The sequence below is a fragment of the Pseudophryne corroboree genome, chromosome 1, assembly GCF_028390025.1.
Source record: "Pseudophryne corroboree isolate aPseCor3 chromosome 1, aPseCor3.hap2, whole genome shotgun sequence".
Lineage (NCBI taxonomy): Eukaryota > Metazoa > Chordata > Amphibia > Anura > Myobatrachidae > Pseudophryne > Pseudophryne corroboree.
In genome coordinates this window covers 463,894,632-463,916,810 of record NC_086444.1, presented here as the reverse complement: position 1 = coordinate 463,916,810, position 22,179 = coordinate 463,894,632, and the positions used below count along the sequence as shown (strand labels likewise).

The window sequence follows — 22,179 nt, the reverse complement described above, 5'->3', positions numbered from 1 at the left end:
ATGCGCGTCGGAGCTGTCAGACGCGCATCGCACAGCCCCCTCCATTATTAATGGTGGGAACTTTGCGGTCAGCGGTGAGGTCACCCGCGGTCAGCGGCTGACCGCGGGTAACCCCACCTCTGACCGCAAAGTTCCCACCATTGAAACTAATGGAGGGAGCTGTGCGATGCGCTGTCTGCCAGCTCAGACGCGCAAAGCCAATCAGGAGAGTGCCACGAAGTGGCGCTTCCTGATTGGCAGAAGGGACCTTCTGTGACAGGAGTCACGGGGGGTCTCTGCATTCGGGGAAAGGGGTCCCATGTGTAAACATGGGACCCCTTTCAGTCCGTCTGGTTCGGGTTAATGCGTTTTTTTGTTTTGCCAAGTACGTGGATTACAATAAAAGAACCGGACACTGGATCAGGTGAGTATAATTTTATTTTCAGGTACCCCGGACGTCGACATTGGAGACGTGGCCAGAGTCGGCGTGTCAACATAGGTAAGTATGTGTGTCGGCATGTATATAATAAAGTTATACTTTCACGGTGTCTGTGTCCTGTTTTTATTTGGGTATTTTTTTTGCAGTAGAACTACAGATACCAGCGGGCCCGTTTCCCCCCGCATGCTGGTACTTGTGGTTCTCCAAGTACCGGCTTGCGGGGGAGGCTTGCTGGGACTTGTAGTTCTTCTGCAAAAAACAATATTCTTACATTTTTACACATGGCTATCAGCCCCCCATCCGCAGCCCTTGGATGGGGGGAACAGCCTCTGGCTTCACCCCTGGCCCTTGGGTGGCTGGGGGGGGGACCCCTTGATTGAAGGGGTCCCCACTCCTCCAGGGTACCCCGGCCAGGGGTGACTAGTTGGGTATTTAATGCCACGGCCGCAGGGCGCTGTATAAAAGTGACCCCCGGCTGTGGCATTATCTGTCCAGCTAGTGGAGCCCGGTGCTGGTACAAAAAATACGGGGGACCCCTACTCTTTTTGTCCCCCGTATTATTTGCACCAGGACCAGACGCAGAGCCTGGTGCTAGTTGCTAAAATACGGGGGATCCCCTGTCATTTTTTTCCCCGTATTTTGGCAACCAGGACCGGCTCAAAGAGCCCGAGGCTGGTTATGCTTAGGAGGGGGGACCCCACGCAAAAAAAATTCAGGTTTTTACCCCATTCCATTAAAACAACAAAAAAAAAATATTTTTTTTTAAATATATAAATAATACTTGTGCCTCCTAAATAGACAAACCAAGTACCTAATCCCTTCTAATATCAATAGATATGCTATTACCAATAAAAAAAACACAAAAAAACATGTTTTTAAATTTTTTTATTAGATTCCGCCAGCAAAGTGTGGCGGATTGAAAATGACGAATTTACTGTCTAAAAGCACTGTTGTCGAATTTACAATCTTCAATTGAATATACTTTTGTCGAAATGCCGCATTTGTACCATTGCAGAAATGTCGAATTTGACAAATGTCGAATTTCAAAAAGTCGAATTTGGAATGGCCGTTTTTTTGACGAAAAGTACTGTATTGCATTGTCAAATTTTTTTGGGGCGAAAATGTCCAGTTTTTCGACATTTTCGGGAATTCGACCGCAATTGCATATACCCCTTAGTGTTCATTCTAGGATTTTTTTTTAGGGCAGGGTGCTGATCATTGAGGAGGGCAAATTTTCATTTTGAAGGGCACATTTTTGAGGTGACGCTTTGCGCACAAAGCATAGCGCATATGTTTATAGTTTTTATACTTCTATTTTCCCCTTAATGTATCATTTACCCCTACATACATATAGGACACCCAACATCTGTACTGAGAAAAATACTATATTTGTCCAGTCTTCTTGAAAGAACGGCTACAGTATATATATATATATATATATATATATATATATAAGTAGATAATAATAAATGTCTCCTCCACTGCTGAAGTAGTTATACTCCTTATGTATTATAAAACAGAAAAGTTAAGTAGAGGGTTAAAATATACAGTATAGGTACAAAATAAAAGTCTGTTCTTCTACTAAGGAAATAGTGTAAGCAGTACATGCTCACTGCTTACCCTGTTCTTTCCCTCTATATCAGAGTGCTGTGTTATGCCGGCAGCCACTGCAGTGATGCCATTTACAGTCCCTCATCTGCCATTTCATTAAGTATAGAAATTGTTTCCAATTTCAGAGGTAGGCAAGGAGTAGACAACTACATTGTAACATGCACTCTGACTGTTGCATTCTGTATACAAGGGGGCAATTTATGATCCTGCAGGGTGCACTGAAAAAGGGCAGGGTGCTTTTTCACATTTTAAAAATGGACAGGGTGCAGCACCCTGCTGAAACAGCCTAGAAGGAACACTATTCACTACCGGGGAGGGTTAGTCTTAGGCATGCGCTAGGTAGAATTAGGGTAGGGGGCAGGGGAGGGTTAGGGCACTTTCTGGGGGGCTGTCGGGATTCTGATGGTCGGGATGCCGCTGTCCGTATTTTGACCGACGACATCCTGTCCATCGGTATATTATACCAAATCCCTGCAAGGTAGCCTCATAATACATCTACTTCTCGTAAAGTAAAGGGATGTGACGGGTTGTATCAGAGATAATGTAACATGCATAGATTGTTTGAGCTTACAAAGAGTGCTAATACAACAGTAAGTACACATTTTTTAGAAACAAAAATATGCACCCTGTTCTGTAGACTTTGAGGACTGTAAACGTCAGTAAGGTTATACATTACTGTCTTTTTCTCCTTTGTGTATATTCTATGGATTCTGAGGTGGGAGCAAAGCAAAAAAAAAAAAAAAAGCTAGTAACTTTTTATCTGGAGTGAACAATGTTGCAATGCAAGGAGTGCAAACAGAGGTGTCAGGAAAGGGGGGGGGGGCCCTCCATACATGAGAGTTGCCGGCTGATGTACTGTACAGAGGAGCACCAGCGTTGTGCGGCCAGTTGAAAGGCCGCGCATCACAACCTCTGTGCAGTGCAGGGACCAAGCAAATGTGGAGGAGTGCCCGCCTCCATGAGAGACCTGTGGCTGTGCTGTGAAATCAGGTAGTGTGTCTCCTGCTCGCTTCACTCCCTCTCTCTCTCTCCCCCTAACACTCTCTCTCCCTGACACTGGGGGTGATTCAGACCTGATCGTAGATGTGCTAAATTTAGCACATCTACGATCAGCTTCCCTGACATGCGGGCGGACGCCCAGCACAGGACTAGTCTGCCCCGCATGTCAGTCCCTGCCCCGCCACACAAGTACAAAAGCATCGCACAGCGGTGATGCTTTTGTACTTGAAGAGTAGCTCCCTACCAGCGCAGCTCCTGCGTGCTGGCAGGGAGCTACTTGTCGCTGGCAGGGTCGCAGCGGCTGCATGTGGCGTCACACAGCCGCCGCAGCCTGCCCCCCCTAACGGTCCGGGCACACCTGCATTGCCCGGACCGTGCCCGCTAAATGGCGTCCAAATGTCAATCAGGCAGAGGCGATCGCAGGGCTAAGACAGCCGTCACCTGTCTGGCATGCGCAGTTCAGACCTGATCGCTGCTGTGCGAAAACGCACACTAGCGATCAGGTCTGAATTAGCCCCACTGTCTCTTTCTCTACCTTACACTCTCTCTCTGTAACACTCTCATTCTCTCTCCCTCTTTCTATCCTTGACACTCTCCCTCTTTCTCCCCAACGTGGTGCCGCCTCCATTTCATCCCCGTAGTTCCACCTCCTCCTCCTGGTGGCTCCGCCCCCAGAGGTGCCAAAATGAGGCTTTAACTTGCCCCCTACCTTCCCAACCTATAAATGTTCTAACGCCCCTGGGTGCAAGTATAGATATTATTTTTGCATGCAAGGTAAATATTGGCTGCTCTTGTATGTACTGTAGCTGACAAATGCTGAACCAGTTTATTTTTACACTCACAATTTAGATTAGCGTTTGCACACGCCCCATACAAATCTAACACTGGGCATACAGTATATAATTATCTGGCAGGTGTATGCCTAGCTAACATAGTTTTGCCCAGATACAAAGTTATTTAGAATGTAAGCTCTCACGAGCAGGGCCCTCTTCCCTCATGTGCTTATCCTTTCTTACTTTAATAATCTTCAACTGCATCAACTCCAGCAGTCTTCTGCCACCTGATACTTATTCCAGTGTCATCTGCTGATGTAACTATGTTTATTTACCCTGTACTTGTCCTATACTGTCATCAACTGTAAGTTGCTGTTTTCCTGTTTGGTTATTCATGTACTCTGTAATTGGGCGCTGCGGAACCCTTGTGGCGCCATATAAATAAAGGATAATAATAAATAATAATAATATTTGCTCTTTTAGACTTTGCTCCCAACTCAGAACCAGCCCTCTGTCTCTGAATAAGTACAGTATGACTGTATGCCCTTCTATTACAGAAAGTAAAACATAATTCAGTTTTATAATCTGAGTCTTTGCTATTATCTGATCACTTTACATCAGAATTCACGAAATTTAAAATGTTAATGTTAAAAATGTTATTGTTTAAAATCTAAGCTTACACAATTCTGTGTACTATTCTTTGTAACAGTTGAGATGATTAATTTTCACATCATTTCTTGTTGGCTATTTCATATAAACTGTAGTAGATTATATCCTATATATTATCCCAGATCTGTGACTCATTTCCTAATGCTGGGCGGAGTCACAACGCTGGGTGGAGTCAGAGTCACGAGTCACAGATCTGGGCTAATATATAGGACATATACCCGGCCGGAGTAGATCAACAGAATTAGGCTACATATAGGAGTGACGATGGAGCAATGCAGGATCCAGGCATGTGAGGAGGGGGGAGCGGCGATCCGGCGGTGCAGGGAGGGGGTGGCAGCTATCCATCTGTGGTCCGTCTCTTCCCGTGCTCGGAGTGGCGGCCGTGCACACGGGGACCCCCGGGACGGGGACAGCAGCAGCAACGGCAGTGCCGCGTGAGCGTGACAGTCGCAGCACAATCACAGCACTCCACCGCTCTCTGCTCAGCATGCTACACAGCAGAGTGCAATGCACTGCAGCAGTCTCCCTCCCTGCCCCTGCCGCGCTGGCCCGGAAACACCATGCGCCCACAGAGGCCCCCGACTCCCGCATACCTGCTGCCATTATATCCCCAGAACGGAGGGTGTGGCCCCTGACCCTCGCAGAACCCATCCATGGCTTTTCCTGGTGCAGTAGAAAGTGAAACATAAACATAGAAACATAGAATTTGACGGTAGATAAGAACCACTTGGCCCATCTAGTCTGCCCATTTTTTTTATCCTTTAGGTAATCGCAACCCTTTTTGAACCTTAATTCTTTGTAAGGATATTCATATGCCTATCCCAAGCATGTTTAAATTGCTCTACAGTCTTAGCCTCTACCACATCTGATGGGAGGATATTCCACTAATCCACTACCCTTTCTGTGAATTAATTTTTCCTTAAATTTCCCCTGAACCTGCCTCCCTCCAGTTTGTGTATGTCCTCGAGTTCTAATACTTCTCTTCCTTTGAAGAATGTTCCCCTCCTGAACTTTGTTAAAACCTTTGGTATATTTAAAGTTTCTATCATGTCTCCCCTTTCCCTTCTCTCCTCCATACTATACATGTTAAGATCTTTTAGCCTTTCTGGGTAAGTTTTGTGATGTAGGCCATGCACCATTTTAGTTGCCCTTCTTTGTACACTCTCTAATGCAGTGGTTCTCAAACTTGGTCCTCAGGACCCCACACAGTGCATGTTTTGCAGGTAACCCAGCAAGTGCACAGGTGTATTCATTATTCACTGACACATTTTAAAAGGTCCACAGGTGGAGCAAATGATTTCACTTGTGATTCTGTGACGAGACCTGCAAAACATGCACTGTGTGGGGTCCTGAGGACCGAGTTTGAGAACCTTTGCTCTAATGTATTTATATCCTTCTGGAGATATGGTCTCCAGAACTGGACACAGTATTCTAGATGAGGCCGCACCAATGACCTATACAGTGGCATTATTACCTCTCTTTTCCTGCTACTGATTCCTCTCCCTATGCAACCAAGCATCTGACTTGCCTTTCTCATTGCTTTGTTGCATTGCTTTCCTGCCTTTAAGTCACTTGAAATAGTGACTCCTAAATCCCTTTCCTCTTCAGTAGTTTCCATTATAGTACCCTTGATACTATATTTAGCATTTGGGTTTTTGAGACCCAAGTGCATGATTTTGCATTTTTTAGCATTAAACTGTAGTTGCCATGTTCTTGACCATTTTTCAAGCCTAGCTAGGTCATCAATCATTTGTTTTACCCCTCCTGGTGTGTCTACCCTGTTGCATATCTTTGTATCATCTGCAAAAAGGCATACTTTCCCTTCAATACCATTTGCAATGTCACCAACAAAGATATTAAAGAGAACTAGTCCGAGTACAGATCCCTGGGGTACTCCACTGGTAACATTTCCCTCCATAGATTGCACTCCATTTACTACAACTGTCTGTTTCCTATCCTGCAACCAGTTTCTTATCCATTTAACTATTTTATAATCCACCCCCACACTTTCAAGTTTATTTAGCAGTCTGCGATGTGGGACAGTGTCAAATGCCTTACTAAAGTCTAGATATGCTACATCTACAGCTCCCCCTTGATCTATTATTTTCATCACAGAGTCAAAAAAGTCAATAAGATTTGTTTGGCATGATCTCCCACCAGTAAATCCATGCTGTTTTGGATCCTGTAAGTTGTTTGATTTAAGATATTCCACAACTCTTTCTTTTAGTAGTTTTTCTATCACTTTCCCTACTACTGATGTAAGGCTTACTGGTCTGTAGTTACATGCTTCTTCCTTGCTTCCACTTTTGTACAGTGGAACTACATTTGCTCTTTTCCAGTCCTCTGGAATGGCACCTGTATTTAGTGACTGGTTAAATAATTCTGTTAATGGTGCCACCAGCACATCTTTTAGCTCTTTTAGCATCCTAGGTGTATCCCATCTGGCCCCATTGATTTATCCACTTTTAGTTTTGAAAGTTCAGTTAGGACCTTCTCCTCTGTAAATGTACTTTCATCTACCTTATTTTTATGAATGTCCTTGCAACATAACTGGGGCCCCTTCCCTTCTCCTTCTGTAGTAAATACTGAGCAAAAATAATTATTTAGTTGATCTGCTATTGCCTTGTCTCCCTCCACCAAATTCTCACTCTGTCTTAAGTCTTATTATTCCTCCATTTGATTTTCTCCTTTCATTTATATACTTAAAAAAAGTTTTACCCCCTTTATCTACTGACTGGGTCATTTTCTCCTCAGCTTCTGCCTTTGCACTTCTGATCACTTTCTTAGCATCCTTCCGTCTGTCAAGATACACCTCTTTGTCATTATTATTTTGAGTCTGTTTGTATTTTCTAAAAGCCATCTTTTTTGCTTTCACACTAGTTGATACTTCTTTTGTGAACCACACTGGCTTCCTTTTCCTGGTGCTTTTCCTAACCCTTTTGATACAAAGGTCTGTTGCCATTAGTATTGCACTTTTCAGTTTTTCCCATCTCTCCTGCACCTTTTCCAAGTTCTTCCAGTCCGCCAATGAATCACTTAAACATCTCCCCATTTTTGCAAAGTCAGCATTTCTAAAATCCAACACCTTTGTTTTTGTGTGACAGAAGTTGGATCCTGTCTTTATACTAAACCAGGGATGGGGAACCTTCGGCCCTCCAACTGCTGTTGAACTACACATCCCAGCATGCCCTGCAACAGTTTTAGCATGGCCAAATAGCAAAACTGTAGCAAGGCATGCTGGTATGTGTAGTTCAACAACAGCTGGAGGGCCGAAGGTTCCCCACCCCTGTACTAAACCATACTGCTTGATGATCACTGGATCCCAAGTGCTCACCCAATATATGTCTGATATCCTGTCATCATTTGTAAGAATTAAATCTAATACTCAGTCTTTGCGAGTGGGCTCCCTCACCAATTGCTTGAGAGATGCTCCCTGTAAGGAATTTAGAAATTTGCCACTTGTAGCTGAACTTGCAAAGGACCCCTCCCAATTTACATCAGGTAAATTAAAGTCTCCCATGATTATGACTTCTCTCTTTAAAGCCATTTTATAGATGTCCAACAATAGGTTCCTGTCCAAATCCTGCCCTGGCCTGGTGGTCTATAGATCACTCCAAAGCGAAAAATGTCCTTCTCCCCAGTTTCCGTGGTGACCCAAAGGGCCTCAGTTTTGTCCTCAACATTTTGTATTAAAGTAGCATTTATGCTTTTTTTTCGCATACATTGCTACCCCTCCTCCTATTCCCATTCTATCCTTCCTAAATAAATTGTATCCTGGTATAGCTATGTCCCAGTCATGATTCTCATTGCACCATGACACAGTAATTGCGACAATATCAAGGTTATCCCTTGTCATTATCGCAATTAGCTCTGGAATTTTGTCTCCTAAGCTCCTAGCATTTGCACACATAGCTTTAAGAATTTTGTCTGTGCATCTGTTATTAGTAGCCATGTCCAGACAGTACAAAAAAATAACAAGTTTAACGTTGAAATTACCTGTTTGGTGATGTTGTTCAGTGTTTGTTTGTCCCCCCCCCCCCCCCCCCCCCCCTAATCAGGAATCACACTCTGTCCTTTACACCATGACTACACCTCACTAAATGAAAAGATATAGTACACCTGTCCACAAATGGTCAAAGGAGGTAAACACCAGACAAGAACTGTACAACTTCCCCACACATGCAATGCCAATTACAAGCAATTCATTACATCAAGAACATACATGAGTTTGTATAATAGAGAACTGTAGTGAGCAGATTGGGGATGTCTTTTCTTAGTTTAAAAGACAGACAATATGCATAAGATGAATTACATACTTTTGAGGCATTTAGACAGTCCATGTGTCATAGTTTTGGTGTGTTGTTATTTTCCTTCTGTTCTCCTTCGGTTTAACACAGGTATAACGCTAATATTATAATAACACTTTTATGTCAGCACTACTATGGAAGCACTCCCAGCCGACGGCTTCCAGCCTTAGACTAGATATTAAATAGGAGGTTCCCCATCAGAGCCCCCAGAGCTGGGGGAAGCCTCCACAGGGCATCTAATTCGCACACGCCCCTCCCCCACCTGCGGTAGCCCCGCACCCGCCCCTCCTTCACGTGCGGCACCTCCCCCACCACCCCCGGACCTCCTCCCCCATCTGTGGCATCCCCACACCTACCCCTCCTCCACCCGCGGTGCCTCTGGATCCTCTCCCCCATCCGCCGCACCCCCGCATCTGCCCCTCCCCCACCCGCAGCACAAAAGGGGAGATTCAATTCTGCTGGAATTTTGGAGTGTTGATTTGCGCACCATAAAAATCACACACTTCGCAACCAATTTTCTTGAAGCTCTCTCCCGAGATTCTTGTAATTCAGTGGCCTAGGGTGTCAAATGGTTTGTTTTTACATATTTCTGCTGCTGGGTACACTGGGCTCCACAAGGATAGACATAGGGGTGTAGAGTAGGATCTTGATCCGAGGTACCAACAGGCTCAAAAGCTTTGACTCTTCCCAGAATGCATAGCGCCGCCTCCTCTATAACCCCGCCTCCTTGCACAGGAGCTCAGTTTTGTAGTTGGTGCCGCAGATAGCAGGCACATAACAGAGGGGCTGCTCTGGGCAGCCCTAAGAAGAGCTTTTTTTGAGAAGAAAAGTGAAGACTTCAAGGGCTGTAGCGGTGTGTACATGTCTAGTGACATTCACTGCTGCAGCTCCAGCTCTCCCCAGCGGCGCTGTAAACTCCCGAGCCCTGGTTGCCGGGTAACTACAGCAGGAGGCTCCGGTTTTCTTCTGAGTCAGGCACACACAACAGGGGCTCTCCGGGATCGCGTGGCCGCGCTTCTGGAGGTGGTGAGTGGGTCCCGCTCGCGGGATCCGTGCTTTATCGCGATCCGGCGCGGTCAGTGGGAGGCGGGCCGTGCGCACTGGCGGTGGTCACTGTGGCAGTACAGGCGATCCCACTAGATCGCCAGGGCATGGGTGCAGGTCAGGTTTTCTCTTAAAACCTTTTTTGTGTGTAGCCCGCAGTACCCGGTGGTTTTGCCAGCAGAGGGGATAAGGCTTAAACCTGGAGCCCCTCCCCCAGCCCCAGGGCGCCATTTCCAGCAAATGTTCCCGCCCTGGAGCTGCATATCTGTCTCTCCCTCACTCCCTGTCAGTGTGTGGGCGCCATTTCTCTCAGCTACACTGTTCCTGGCACTGCTTGGGCAAATCCTCCTTTGTAAAGCCGCCTGGTTGACAGCGCTGTGACTTTACATGACACTTAAGTATTCTACATGTCAATTAGACAGTGTTGGTTAAGAATGAGTGCATTTAGTCAGGGTTCTCTGGTACAAGTACCCTGTGATATACATCCAGTTCTTACTGTGCAATGCTATATCTATTGACTACTTAGCTATATATATAAGCTGGTCCAGTGCAGCAGTATTGTTAGTAATATCCTCTGCATTGTATAACTATGACTATATGTGTGTGCATTAGCTTGCTGAGTGGTTTCCATTTCGTGTCTCTCACTCAACTTGCTATCCCTATATTCTATAACCTGAGGGGGCTTGGTGCGTCAGGTTTTAAAATTATATAGGATTTTCACAAGATATACTTTAATACATATTTTTCTCTGTGATTTTGGTCACCATATCTCTCCTGTGTCCCTGCTTGTGCTGACTACACTGCGCAGGGGTTTGGGCAAGAAGTATTGTGCTGCTGGCAATTGTACTGTGTTACCTGATACTACAAGTTATATCATGTCTGCTTCTGAAGGTAACGGTACTGGGGCTGAACACACTGCCGGTGTTGCTGAAGCCACAGATCCCTATGAGGAGACCATAGCAGCTGTGGGCTCTGGTTCTGGGGGCTCCTTGCCCCCCATGGGGACTGTGGCAACGGGGGTGCATAATGACTTCTACATACGCTAGTTACTAAACTAACACCCCCTATGGGACCTCCTATGCCGGTGCAACCGTATGTGGTCCCTGCAGCTATCCCGCCGTGGGCGGATAATTTGTCTGCTCAATTGAAGAAGTTGAACCAGTCCTTGACTACTAAAAAGTCTGACCCTCGCACGCCTAAGACCAAGGGGTCCTCTAAGCGAGCTCTTATCTCCTCACAATCCACTGCTGTCACTGACACCTCGTCTGATGAAGATGGCGCTTACACTGACCCCACAGATTCTGACACAGATACTGCTGAGGGGGAGGGTAGCTCACATGTGGATGTTCCTGATCATTTGGAGGCTATTAAGTTGATTTTACAGATTACGGATGATCCCGAGCCATCCGCCCCTCCTAAGAGACCAGATAGGTTCAAGCGTCAGAAGGTGGTTAAACAAGTTTTACCTCACTCTGACCACCTGGTGGATATACGTCAGGAACCCTGGGGAAACCCGGGAAAGAAGTTTGTGCCTCAAAAGAAGATGCTCGCTCGCTATCCCCTCGCGCCAGAGCTGTCTAAAAATTGGGAAACGCCTCCTCCAGTAGACTCACATGTGGCTAGGATGGTGGTTTTCTCAGCTCTACCTGTCAACTACCATCACGTCTCTAAAAGAGCCTACGGATAAACGTGTGGAGGGTTGTCTAAAAGTGATTTACACCCTCACGGGTGCTGCACAGAGGCCCACTATTGCAGCAACATGGGCTGCAGAGGCTATTGAAGCATGGGCCCTAGAGTTAGAAGCTGAAATCTCTTCTGACCATGCTAGACAATGCTTGTCATATATTGTCACAGCTTCTCACTATATTAAAGAGGCAGCTTCTGATGCAGGTATCCTAGCAGCCAAAGCCTCTACTACATCAGTCCTGGCTCGCCGGATATTATTGCTGAGATCCTGGTCTGTGGATCTGGATCCTAGAAAAACCCTGGAGGTACTCCCTTTCAAGGGAGATATTCTGTTTGGGGAGGACTTAAATAAGATAGTGGCTGACTTGGCTACTGCCAAAACTGTCTGTCTGCCAAGTACCGCTCCTTCTGTGTCGAAGGCTAAAGGTACGTCCTTTCGCCCCTTTCGTCCTTCAGGTAAAGCAAAAGGTCAGGCGTACAAAAAGCAGGCCCGCACTTGCAAACCTGGTAAGCCGAAGCCCAAAAGAGCCTGGACTGCCCGTCAGCCAGCTGCCAAGACCGATAAGCCTGCCGCATGACGGGGTGGGCCTCCCCCTGGGGGATCCCAGGGTGGGGGGCCGGCTTCTAGGGTATACCCAGGAATGGTTGAAGACCACTTCAGATGCCTGGGTACGGGAAGTCGTCACACGAGGTTACGCCATAGCTTTCAAAAACCGACCCCCTCATCGATTTTGCCGGACAGCCATCCCGTTGGACCAGACAAAGGCAAACACTCTACATTCGGTGGTACAGACCCTCCTGGATACAGGAGTCGTCGTACAGGTGCCTCTTGCTCAGAGGGGCCAGGGGGTACTATTCTCCGCTGTTTCTGGTCCCGAAACCGAATGGGTCCTCCTGGCCCATTCTCAACCTCAAGGCATTGAACAGGTTTGTGAAAGTTTCCAAGTTCCGTATGGAAACCCTTCGCTCTATAGTTCTGGCCTTGGAACTTGGGGATTACATGGTCTCCCTGGACATACAGGATGCTTACCTGCATATTCCTATAGCAGTGTCACATCAGCAATACCTGAGGTTTGCGATTGGCAACCTCCATTACCAGTTTCGGGCGTTACCTTTTGGTTTAACTACGGCTCTGCGAGTCTTCACCAAAGTTATGACGGTGGTACTCCGCCGTCGAGGGGTCAGGATACTGCCGTATCTGGACGACTTGTTAATCCTGGCAAATTCCCCAGAACTTCTCCTACGTCATCTGGATATGACTGTCCGGTTTCTACAAGCCCACGGGTGGCTCATCAACTGGAAGAAATACTCCCTGAACCCTGCTCAGAGCATGGTGCACCTGGGAGCGCTATTGGACACTCACAACCAGCGGTTGTTCTTGTCTCAGGAGAAAGTCCTGAAGCTTCAGGACAGGATTCGTTGCTTCCTTTCTCGTCCGCAAGTGTCGATACATTCGGCGATGCAGGTGCTGGGCCTCATGGTGTCAGCATTCAACATGGTGGAGTATGCTCAATTCCATTCTAGCCCCCTCCAGAGGCTATTTCTAGCCAAGTGGGACGGCCTACCTCACCGGATCAGGTCTCACATGATCTCATTGACTCCGGAGGTCCGTCTGTCGCTGCACTGGTGGCTCCAGGACCAACGATTGTGCAGGGGCCGTCCCTTCTGGATATCCGACTGGGTCCTGTTGACGACAGATGCCAGTCTCAGAGGTTGGGGAGCGGAGATGGAGCAACACTCCCTTCAGGGTCGGTGGACCAAGGAGGAATCTCTCCTCTCGATCAACATTCTGGAATTGCGGGCGGTCTTCAATGCGTTGAACCTGGCCCAGCATTTAATTCAGAACCGTCCTGTTCAAGTACAGTCGGACAACGCCACCACAGTGGCTTACATAAACCATCAAGGCGGCACTCGAAGCCGTTTGGCAATGAAGGAAGTCTCACGGATTCTACTTTGGGCAGAACGCCATCTACCGGCCATATCGGCAACATTCATTCCGGGAGTCCTGAATTGGGAAGTGGACTTTCTCAGTCGTCAGGACGTACATGCCGGAGAGTGGGGCCTCCATCCAGAAGTGTTTCAACTCCTAGTGGAAAAATGGGGCCTTCCAGACGTGGATCTGATGGCGTCTCGACACAATCACAAGGTTCCGGTCTTCGGAACAAGGACAAGGGATCCTCAAGCAGCATTCGTGGATGCGCTGGCGGTGCCGTGGAGGTTTCGGCTGCCGTACGTGTTCCCTCCGGTGTCACTCCTGCCCAGGGTAATTCGGAAGTTCAAGCAAAAAAGAGGAATTCTGCTTCTCATAGCTCCAGCGTGGCCCAGAAGGCACTGGTTCTCAGACCTGCAGGGCCTATCGTCAGAGCGTCCAATTCTACTTCCTCAACGCCCAGACCTCCTCGTTCAGGGCCCCTGTGTCTACCAGGACATAGCCCGGCTGTCTTTGACGGCATGGCTCTTGAAGCTTCCATCTTAAGGGCTAAAGGATTTTCTGAGGCGGTCATTCAAACTATGTTGCGGGCCCGGAAACCGGCTTCTGCTCGGATTTACTATGGGGTCTGGCATTCTTACTTTGTTTGGTGCGCATCTAACAATTATGACGCTTCCAAGTTTAGTATAGCCAAGCTGTTGGCCTTTCTTCAGCAGGGCCTGGTCTTAGGCCTGCGTCTGGCCTCCCTCAAGGTTCAAGTATCTGACTTGTCAGTGTGGTTTCAGAGAAAGATTGCGACCTTACCTGATGTGCATACCTTTACTCAGGGTGTGTTGCGTATCCAACCTCCCTATGTCCAGCCTGTGGCTCCTTGGGACTTGTCGGTGGTTTTAGAGGCGTTACAAGAATCTCCGTTTGAACCTCTTGGTTCGGCTGATCTTAAGTGGCTTTCCCTTAAGGTGGTGTTTCTGCTGGCTATTACTTCAGCTAGAAGAGTGTCGGATTTGGGTGCCTTGTCTTGTAGTTCCCCATATCTGATATTTCACCGTGACCGGGCGGTTCTTAGGACTCGTCCCGGATATTTACCTAAGGTGGTTTCTTTGTTCCACCTTAACCAGGAGATAGTGGTTCCGGCACTTGTTTCTCCTGATCTGTCTCCCAAAGAGCGGTCTTTGGATGTGGTACGGGCTCTCCGTATCTATGTGAAGAGAACTGCTTCTATTAGGAAATCTGATTCTCTCTTTGTGCTGTTTGGATTTCACAAACGGGGCTGGCCTGCTCACAAGCAAACTTTGGCCAGATAGATTAGAATGGTGATTGCACATGCTTATGTGAAGGCTGGTCTATCAGCTCCTGCTCACATTACGGCCCATTCTACTCGGTCTGTTGGACCTTCTTGGGCGGCCCGCCGTGGTGCGACCCTTGAACAATTGTGCAAGGCGGCTACGTGGTCCTCTGTGAACACGTTCATAAGGTTCTATGCCTTTGATACTGCCGCTTCCCAGGATGCTTCCTTTGGACGCCGGGTTCTTGTGCCCGCTACAGTGCGTCCCCTCCCATAAGGAACTGCTTTAGGACATCCCCTATGTCTTTCCTTGTGGAGCCCAGTGTACCCCGCAGCAGAAAACGAGTTTTATGGTAAGAACTTACCTTTGTTAAAACTCTTTCTGCGAGGTACACTGGGCTCCACAAGGCGCCCACCCTGAGCTTCTTTGGGTTGGTATGGCATTAGCCGCTGACACTTCTCCTGTCGTGAGAGTGTGGTGTATGTGGCTACTAACCGTTGTCGTCTCTTTTCCTGCTACTGCATTGGGCTGGTTAACTAAAAACTGAGCTCTTGTGCAGGGAGGCGAGGTTATAGAGGAGGTGGTGCTATGCATTCTGGGAACAGTCAAAGCTTTTGAGCCTGTTGGTGCCTCGGATCAAGATCCTACTCTACACCCCTATGTCTTTCCTTGTGGAGCCCAGTGTACCTCGCAGAAAGAGTTTTAACAAAGGTAAGTTCTTACCATAAAACTCGTTTTTAAAACTGCTAGAAAAATGATTGCCAGCAAGTAAGAATACTTACCTACTTTGCTGCCCCCTCCTCCATACCTCAACTCATTTAACCTAATTATGAAGTTTGTGGAGAAAATCACCAAAAAACTGTCATATGTTTATTGGTTACAGTATGGGGGTCATTCCGAGTAGATCGCTCGCTGACTATTTTCACAGCGCAGCGATCAGGTAAAAAAACGGCAAAACTGCGCATGCACCGCAATGTGCAGAAACGTTGTACGGGTACAAAGAGGATTGATGCTGGGCGATGGGTTTAGCGAAGATTCCATTCGGACAGCCGAAAGTAAGGTAATTGACAGAAAGAGGGCGTTTATGGGTGTCAACTGACCGTTTTTTGGGAGTGTTTGGGAAAACGCAGGCGTGTCCAGGCGTTTGCTGGGCGGGTGTCTGACGTCAATTCCGTCACCAAAAGACTGAAGTGATCGTAAGGGCTGATTAAGTCCAGAGCTACTCTGAAACTGCACAAAATGTTTTTGCTGCGCTCGGCTGTAAAGGCGTTCGCACACTTGCAAAACGAAAATACACTCCCCCGTGGGCGGCGACTATGCGTTTGCACTGCTGTTAAAAGTAGCTAGCGAGCGAACAACTCGGAATGACCCCCAATATGCTTAAACCCCTCCAAATGCATAGATTAGTCATTGGGGTGGGGTTTGGGGTGTATCAGAGGTTCTGCACAGTGGTCCTGACATATTTAGCTTCAAATAAGGACTTTTCCCCTGCTCAGTGGAGTACGAGAAACCAAATGTGTTTTTGCTCTGACAATTGTCTGGGAGTTTTGAATTGATCCGCAAAAAGTCAGGAGAGTGACTTTTGCCTGCAATTTCATTTAGTGCAACCAAATTCCTGACACATCACCCAGAATTGAATCATTCCCAAATTGGCTGATACAATCACAGAGGAAAAATATTAGTTGGGTTTAATAATAATTATATTGTTTTGCAGTTCAAAACGTATCACTTAAGTTGCCAGTTTATTGTTTCTTAAAATTATGTTTTTGTCTGTGGTTTTTGCTGTTGCTTCCTAGGTGTGACACCGGTGTCTCCTCAGAGCACGTCTAATTCAGCATTATCATGGGCTCACAAAGTGAAACAAGCTCCGAAAAATGTGATCCCTTCAACTACCTCATTGAAAGTTGCCTGCTCTTCACCTAGCAGCTTCAGGAATCGCTATGTACAGGGTGATGACAAGGTAGGTGCCAAAGGTTTGACTATCTGTTACTTTATAACTCTTCATTGTGAATTAAATTACTAAATGCTAGGACGTTATTGACTCTTCTGACGATACCTCATATACACCCACTATGGGACACATACCTCTACCAGTGAACAAGCCCACCAGGAGGTGAAACGGTACGTTTGGTCAGTGCGGGTATTGGGCTCTGCGCAAGCCCATACCCATGGATGGGGTACCCTGGTCCAGTAAGCGCCCATTTGGGCTTTGATTATATGCTCTTTGGCTTATTTTATATGGATAATTTCACTTTTTTTGCTGCATAAGGATTGCTCTGCCCCCCTCCCCCCTTTGAATGTACTAGGTATAGGCGGATACATAACCCCGCCTATGGTCCGCTTTTTTACCTGATATGATGCAGTTTAATTTATATGGTATGTAGTATTGAATTCTGTTAATTGGCGTTTTATGTGCTGAATTCATACAAGGGATTAATCTGAAACTGATTCTCATTTCGCTAGTAGATTACACGCATGTATTTTGATAACTAAATGCTTCCCTGACATAGTTAACTTTTTTGGTGTCAAGTGCACATTTTGGCATCTGCTATCCTTGCTATTGATTACCTGGAATACTTTAATCTATAATTAGGTACCACTGTATCTACTATTCTGCACTTTCACTAATCCTTGTGTTTCATATTTATGTTGAAACTCCTTCTTTTACCTAGTAATGTGCTTTCTCATCCAAAGTAAGTTCTTTGGGAACTAGAGACACAAGAACGAGTGTCTTTTTTTGGACAGCAGAAGCACATTATCTGGTTTCATGGTGCAAGTACTCTCTCATTCAGCAGATTACTGCCACACCCCATGGGATACGCCCGATCTCGTCTGATCTATGGTAGGCCTGGTTAGTAAATTGGTTGGGAGACCGACAACGAATACCAGGTGCATTAAACGCACACGCTGAACAGCAGAAGGAAGATATCCATTTCTATATTTCTTCACATTTCTTGACTCTTTTCTAATTCTATACTAATTATTCCAGTGTATTGGTTTAAATCAAGCCAACACCTGGGCTAGTTGACTTACATAGTATGAATCCAAGTGGGATTTAGAAAACAGGTGACATTAGACATCTGTGACGTTTTCCCTCTTTCATTTTTCTTTGCGTGCTGTCTTAACTTTCAGCTGAAGCAAATGCCTTATGGTGACACCACTGCTTGAAACTAGAGCGGAAGGTGTTTAAAACCCACATAGGCTACATTTTATTACTTTGGCATTCCCTTGTAATTCTCTACTCCAATAAAGGTAAAACACGACGATATGCAGCACTAAGGACCATTTAAAAGGATACCCCCCCTTGGGGACTATTAACCAGTCTTAAGGTATATTCACAATAGACAGGTTTTTACCCATTATCTCAAATTTATGTATGATATTTTCACCAAGGCTTGAAACTATTTACTCTTTTGCACCATTACAAGTTTAATATGTGTGCAGCTGTATAACTACTTATAGTTATTATATTTCTCTAACGTCCTCAATGGATGCTGGGGACTCCGTAAGGACCATGGTGATTAGCGGCTCCGCAGGAGACTGGGCACAACTATAAAGAAAGCTTTTAGACTACTGGTGTGCACTGGCTCCTCCCACTAAGACCCCCCTCCAGACCTCCGTTAGATTCTTGTGCCCGGCCGAGCTGGATGCACACTAGGGGCTCTCCTGAGCACCTAGAAAGAAAGTATTTTTAGGTTTTTTATTTTCAGTGAGATCTGCTGGCAACAGACTCACTGCAGCGAGGGACTAAGGGGAGAAGAAGCGAACCTACCTAACAGGTGGTAGTTTGGGCTTCTTAGGCTACTGGACACCATTAGCTCCAGAGGGATCGACCGCAGGACCCGACCTTGGTGTTCGTTCCCGGAGCCGCGCCGCCGTCCCCCTTACAGAGCCAGAAGCACGAAGAAGGTCCGGAAAATCGGCGGCAGAAGACTTCGGTCTTCACCAAGGTAGCGCACAGCACTGCAGCTGTGCGCCATTGCTCCTCATGTACACCTCACACTTCGGTCACTGATGGGTGCAGGGCGCTGGGGGGGGGCGCCCTGAGGGCAATAAATAACACCTTGGCTGGCAAAATATACATCATATATAGTCCCAGAGGCTATACAGATGTAAAATTACCCCTGCCAGTATCACAGAAAAAGCGCGCGGGGCTTCTCCCACAGCACACTGGCGCCATTTTTCCCTCACAGTTCCGCTGGAAGGAAGCTCCCTGGCTCTCCCCTGCAGTCTGAGAATACTACAGAAGGGTAAAAAAGAGGGGGGGCACTAAATTTAGGCGCAGTATATATATATATATATATATATATATATATATATATATATATATATATATATATGTAATATATATAAAAAAGCAGCTATAGGGAAAACACTCATTGATAGTGGGATCCCAGTGTTATATAGCGCTCTGGTGTGTGCTGGCATACTCTCTCTCTGTCTCCTCAAAGGGCTTTGTGGGGTCTTGTCCTCTGTCAGAGCATTCCCTGTGTGTTTGCGGTGTGTCGGTACGGCTGTGTCGACATGTTTGATGAGGCTTATGTGGAGGCGGAGCAGATGCCTGTAAATGTGATGTCACCCCCTGCGGGGTCGACACCTGAGTGGATGGTGCTGTGGAAGGAATTACGTGATAGTATCGACTCCTTACATAAAAGGTTTGACGACATACCTAATGTGGGACAGCCGGCTTCTCAGCCTGTGCCTGCCCAGGCGTCTCAAAAACCATCAGGGGCTCTAAAACAGACTCCCTGACGAAGGCCAATACCGGCCGATACGCGTTGGAGCACACACTGCTTTTTTACACTACTTTATTCAATCATTTCAACTGACAGAGCGTGTATCCAAGGACGGAGGAAAGAGAGAACGAAAGAACGACGAGAAATAGACGGGACCCACAGGCATCCGAGACCGGTCACGTGACCCAACCCGGAAGTGCAGGAGATCGCCGGGCCGCGGCCGAGACGGAAGAGACCGCTGGCGGGGGAACGAGGAGACGGAGCAGGAGCGTTAAGGTAAGGGACCCTGTAGGAGGAGAGAAGGCGCGGCGGACAGCACTAACTGTGCTAGAAGCAGCCCCTACCTCCCTCTCCAAGACTCACGACTGTTCTCCTCTCACCAGGGCACCGTGCTGCGCTCTTTGAGCGACAGCGGGGTGGACCGGGCTTAGAGGGGCACAGCCTGTCCAGGAGTCCTAATTACCTAGCACTCACCACACCCCGACCCCTATCGCCAGCGGCCATCCAGGGGTACCCCAAAAATATTTTTTCTCATTTTTTTTCGCTTTTTTCACCTTTTTAGGATCTTAATACAATTTTCAGTATTAGAATTGACTTTATATTAATTGACTTAAAGCTCTGGACTTTCATTCATTTTTTTGCACACCTTCATGATTCACCCAGAGGTGGGACGCCACCATTCTGGGGTGACCAGCATTCTGTGAAACAACATATATTTTGACCACCAGTTAATCAGTACTACATTTGTTCCATCCCCCGACCCCTCCCCCGGGAATTTTTTCCTCCCATTTTTTCTACATGAATATTATTATTATTATTATTTTTCATAAATTTCTTTATAAATAAAGATATATTCTTCTTTTTTCATCCCATTTCCCTATATTGCCATTTATTTATTAGTTCTAGTTATCTGACTGCTTATTATATAAAGCATTTAACCAATTGTTATACATTTTACACATCAGGCGCACCTATGAAAACCTTTTGTTAAACTTACCTGAGTGAAGTATTTTTGGAGGTACTTCAACCATAGGTTGCAGCCCAAACAACTAAAAATATCCGGATACACGAGCGCCATTCGCCCTCTGTATATATATTTCAGGGGCTCTAAAACGCCCGCTACCTCAGATGGTTGACACAGATGTCGACACGGATACTGACTCCAGTGTCGACGACGAAGAGACTAATGTAACTTCCAGTAGGGCCACACGTTACATGATTGAGGCAATGAAAAATGTGTTGCACATTTCTGATGTTACCCCCGATACCACAAAAAAGGGTATAATGTTTGGAGAGAAAAAACTACCAGTAGCTTTTCCTCCATCTGAAGAGTTAAATGAAGTGTGTGAAGAAGCGTGGGCTTCCCCTGATAAAAAGATGGTAATTTCTAAGAGGTTACTAATGGCGTACCCTTTCCCGCCAGAGGATAGGTCACGCTGGGAAACATCCCCTAGGGTGGATAAAGCACTCACACGCTTGTCAAAGAAGGTGGCACTACCGTCTCCGGATACGGCCGCCCTGAAGGAATCTGCTGATAGAAAGCAGGAGGCTATCCTGAAATCTATATATACACACACAGGTGTGATACTGAGACCGGCTATAGCTTCAGCTTGGATGTGCAGCGCTGCTGCTGCGTGGTCAGATTCCCTGTCAGAAAATATAGATACCCTAGACAGGGACACTATTTTGCTAAACGTAGAGCATATAAAAGACGCACTTTTATACATGAGGGATGCACAGAGGGATATTTGCCGGCTGGCATCCAAAATTAGTGCAATGTCCATTTCTGCCAGGAGAGGGTTATGGACTCGGCAGTGGACAGGTGATGCAGATTCCAAACGACACATGGAAGTTCTGCCTTATAAGGGTGAGGAATTGTTCGGGGATGGTCTCTCGGACCTCGTTTCCACAGCAACAGCTGGGAAGTCTACATTTTTACCCCATGTTCCCTCACAACCAAAGAAAGCACCGTATTATCAGGTACAGTCCTTTCGGCCCAATAGGGGCAAGCGGGTTAAAGGCGCGTCCTTTCTGCCCAGAGGCAGAGGTAGAGGGAAAAAGCTGCAGCATACAGCCAGTTCCCAGGAGCAAAAGTCCTCCCCCGCTCACGGGTGGATCCCTGGATCCTTCAAATAGTATCTCAGGGGTACAAACTGGAATTCGAGACGTCTCCCCCCCCCCCCCCCCCTCCCGCCGTTTCCTCAAATTTGCTTTGCCAACCACTCCCTCAGGCAGGGAGGCAGTGTTACAGGCAATTCAAAGGCTGTATTCACAACAAGTGATAGTAAAGGTGCCCCTACTTCAACAAGGAGGGGGTTACTATTCCACAATGTTTGTGGTACCGAAACCGGACGGTTCGGTGAGACCCATTTTAAATTTGAAATCCTTGAACACATATATAAAAAAATTCAAGTTCAAGATGGAATCGCTCAGGGCGGTTATTGCAAGCCTGGACGAGGGAGATTACATGGTATCGCTGGACATCAAGGATGCTTACCTACATGTCCCCATTTACCATCCTCACCAGGAGTACCTCAGGTTTGTGGTACAAGATTGTCATTACCAATTCCAGACGTTGCCGTTCGGTCTCTCCACGGCTCCGAGGGTCTTTACCAAGGTAATGGCGGAAATGATGATACTCCTTCGAAGGAAGGGAGTTTTAATTATCCCGTACTTGGACGATCTCCTGATAAAGGCGAGGTCCAGAGAGCAGTTGTTGG

At 46.7% G+C, this 22,179-nt stretch overlaps 1 protein-coding gene across 1 annotated transcript in view; it reads left to right on the top strand.

Moving 5' to 3' along the window:
- The window catches only part of SECISBP2 (SECIS binding protein 2), a 179,113-nt gene that overhangs the window by 14,637 nt on the left and 142,297 nt on the right, over window positions 1-22,179 (top strand). Inside the window, exon 2 of the mRNA XM_063948674.1 lies at window positions 16,520-16,683. Coding sequence (XP_063804744.1) covers window positions 16,520-16,683 — 164 coding nt within the window. The remainder of the gene's footprint in view (window positions 1-16,519; window positions 16,684-22,179) is intronic.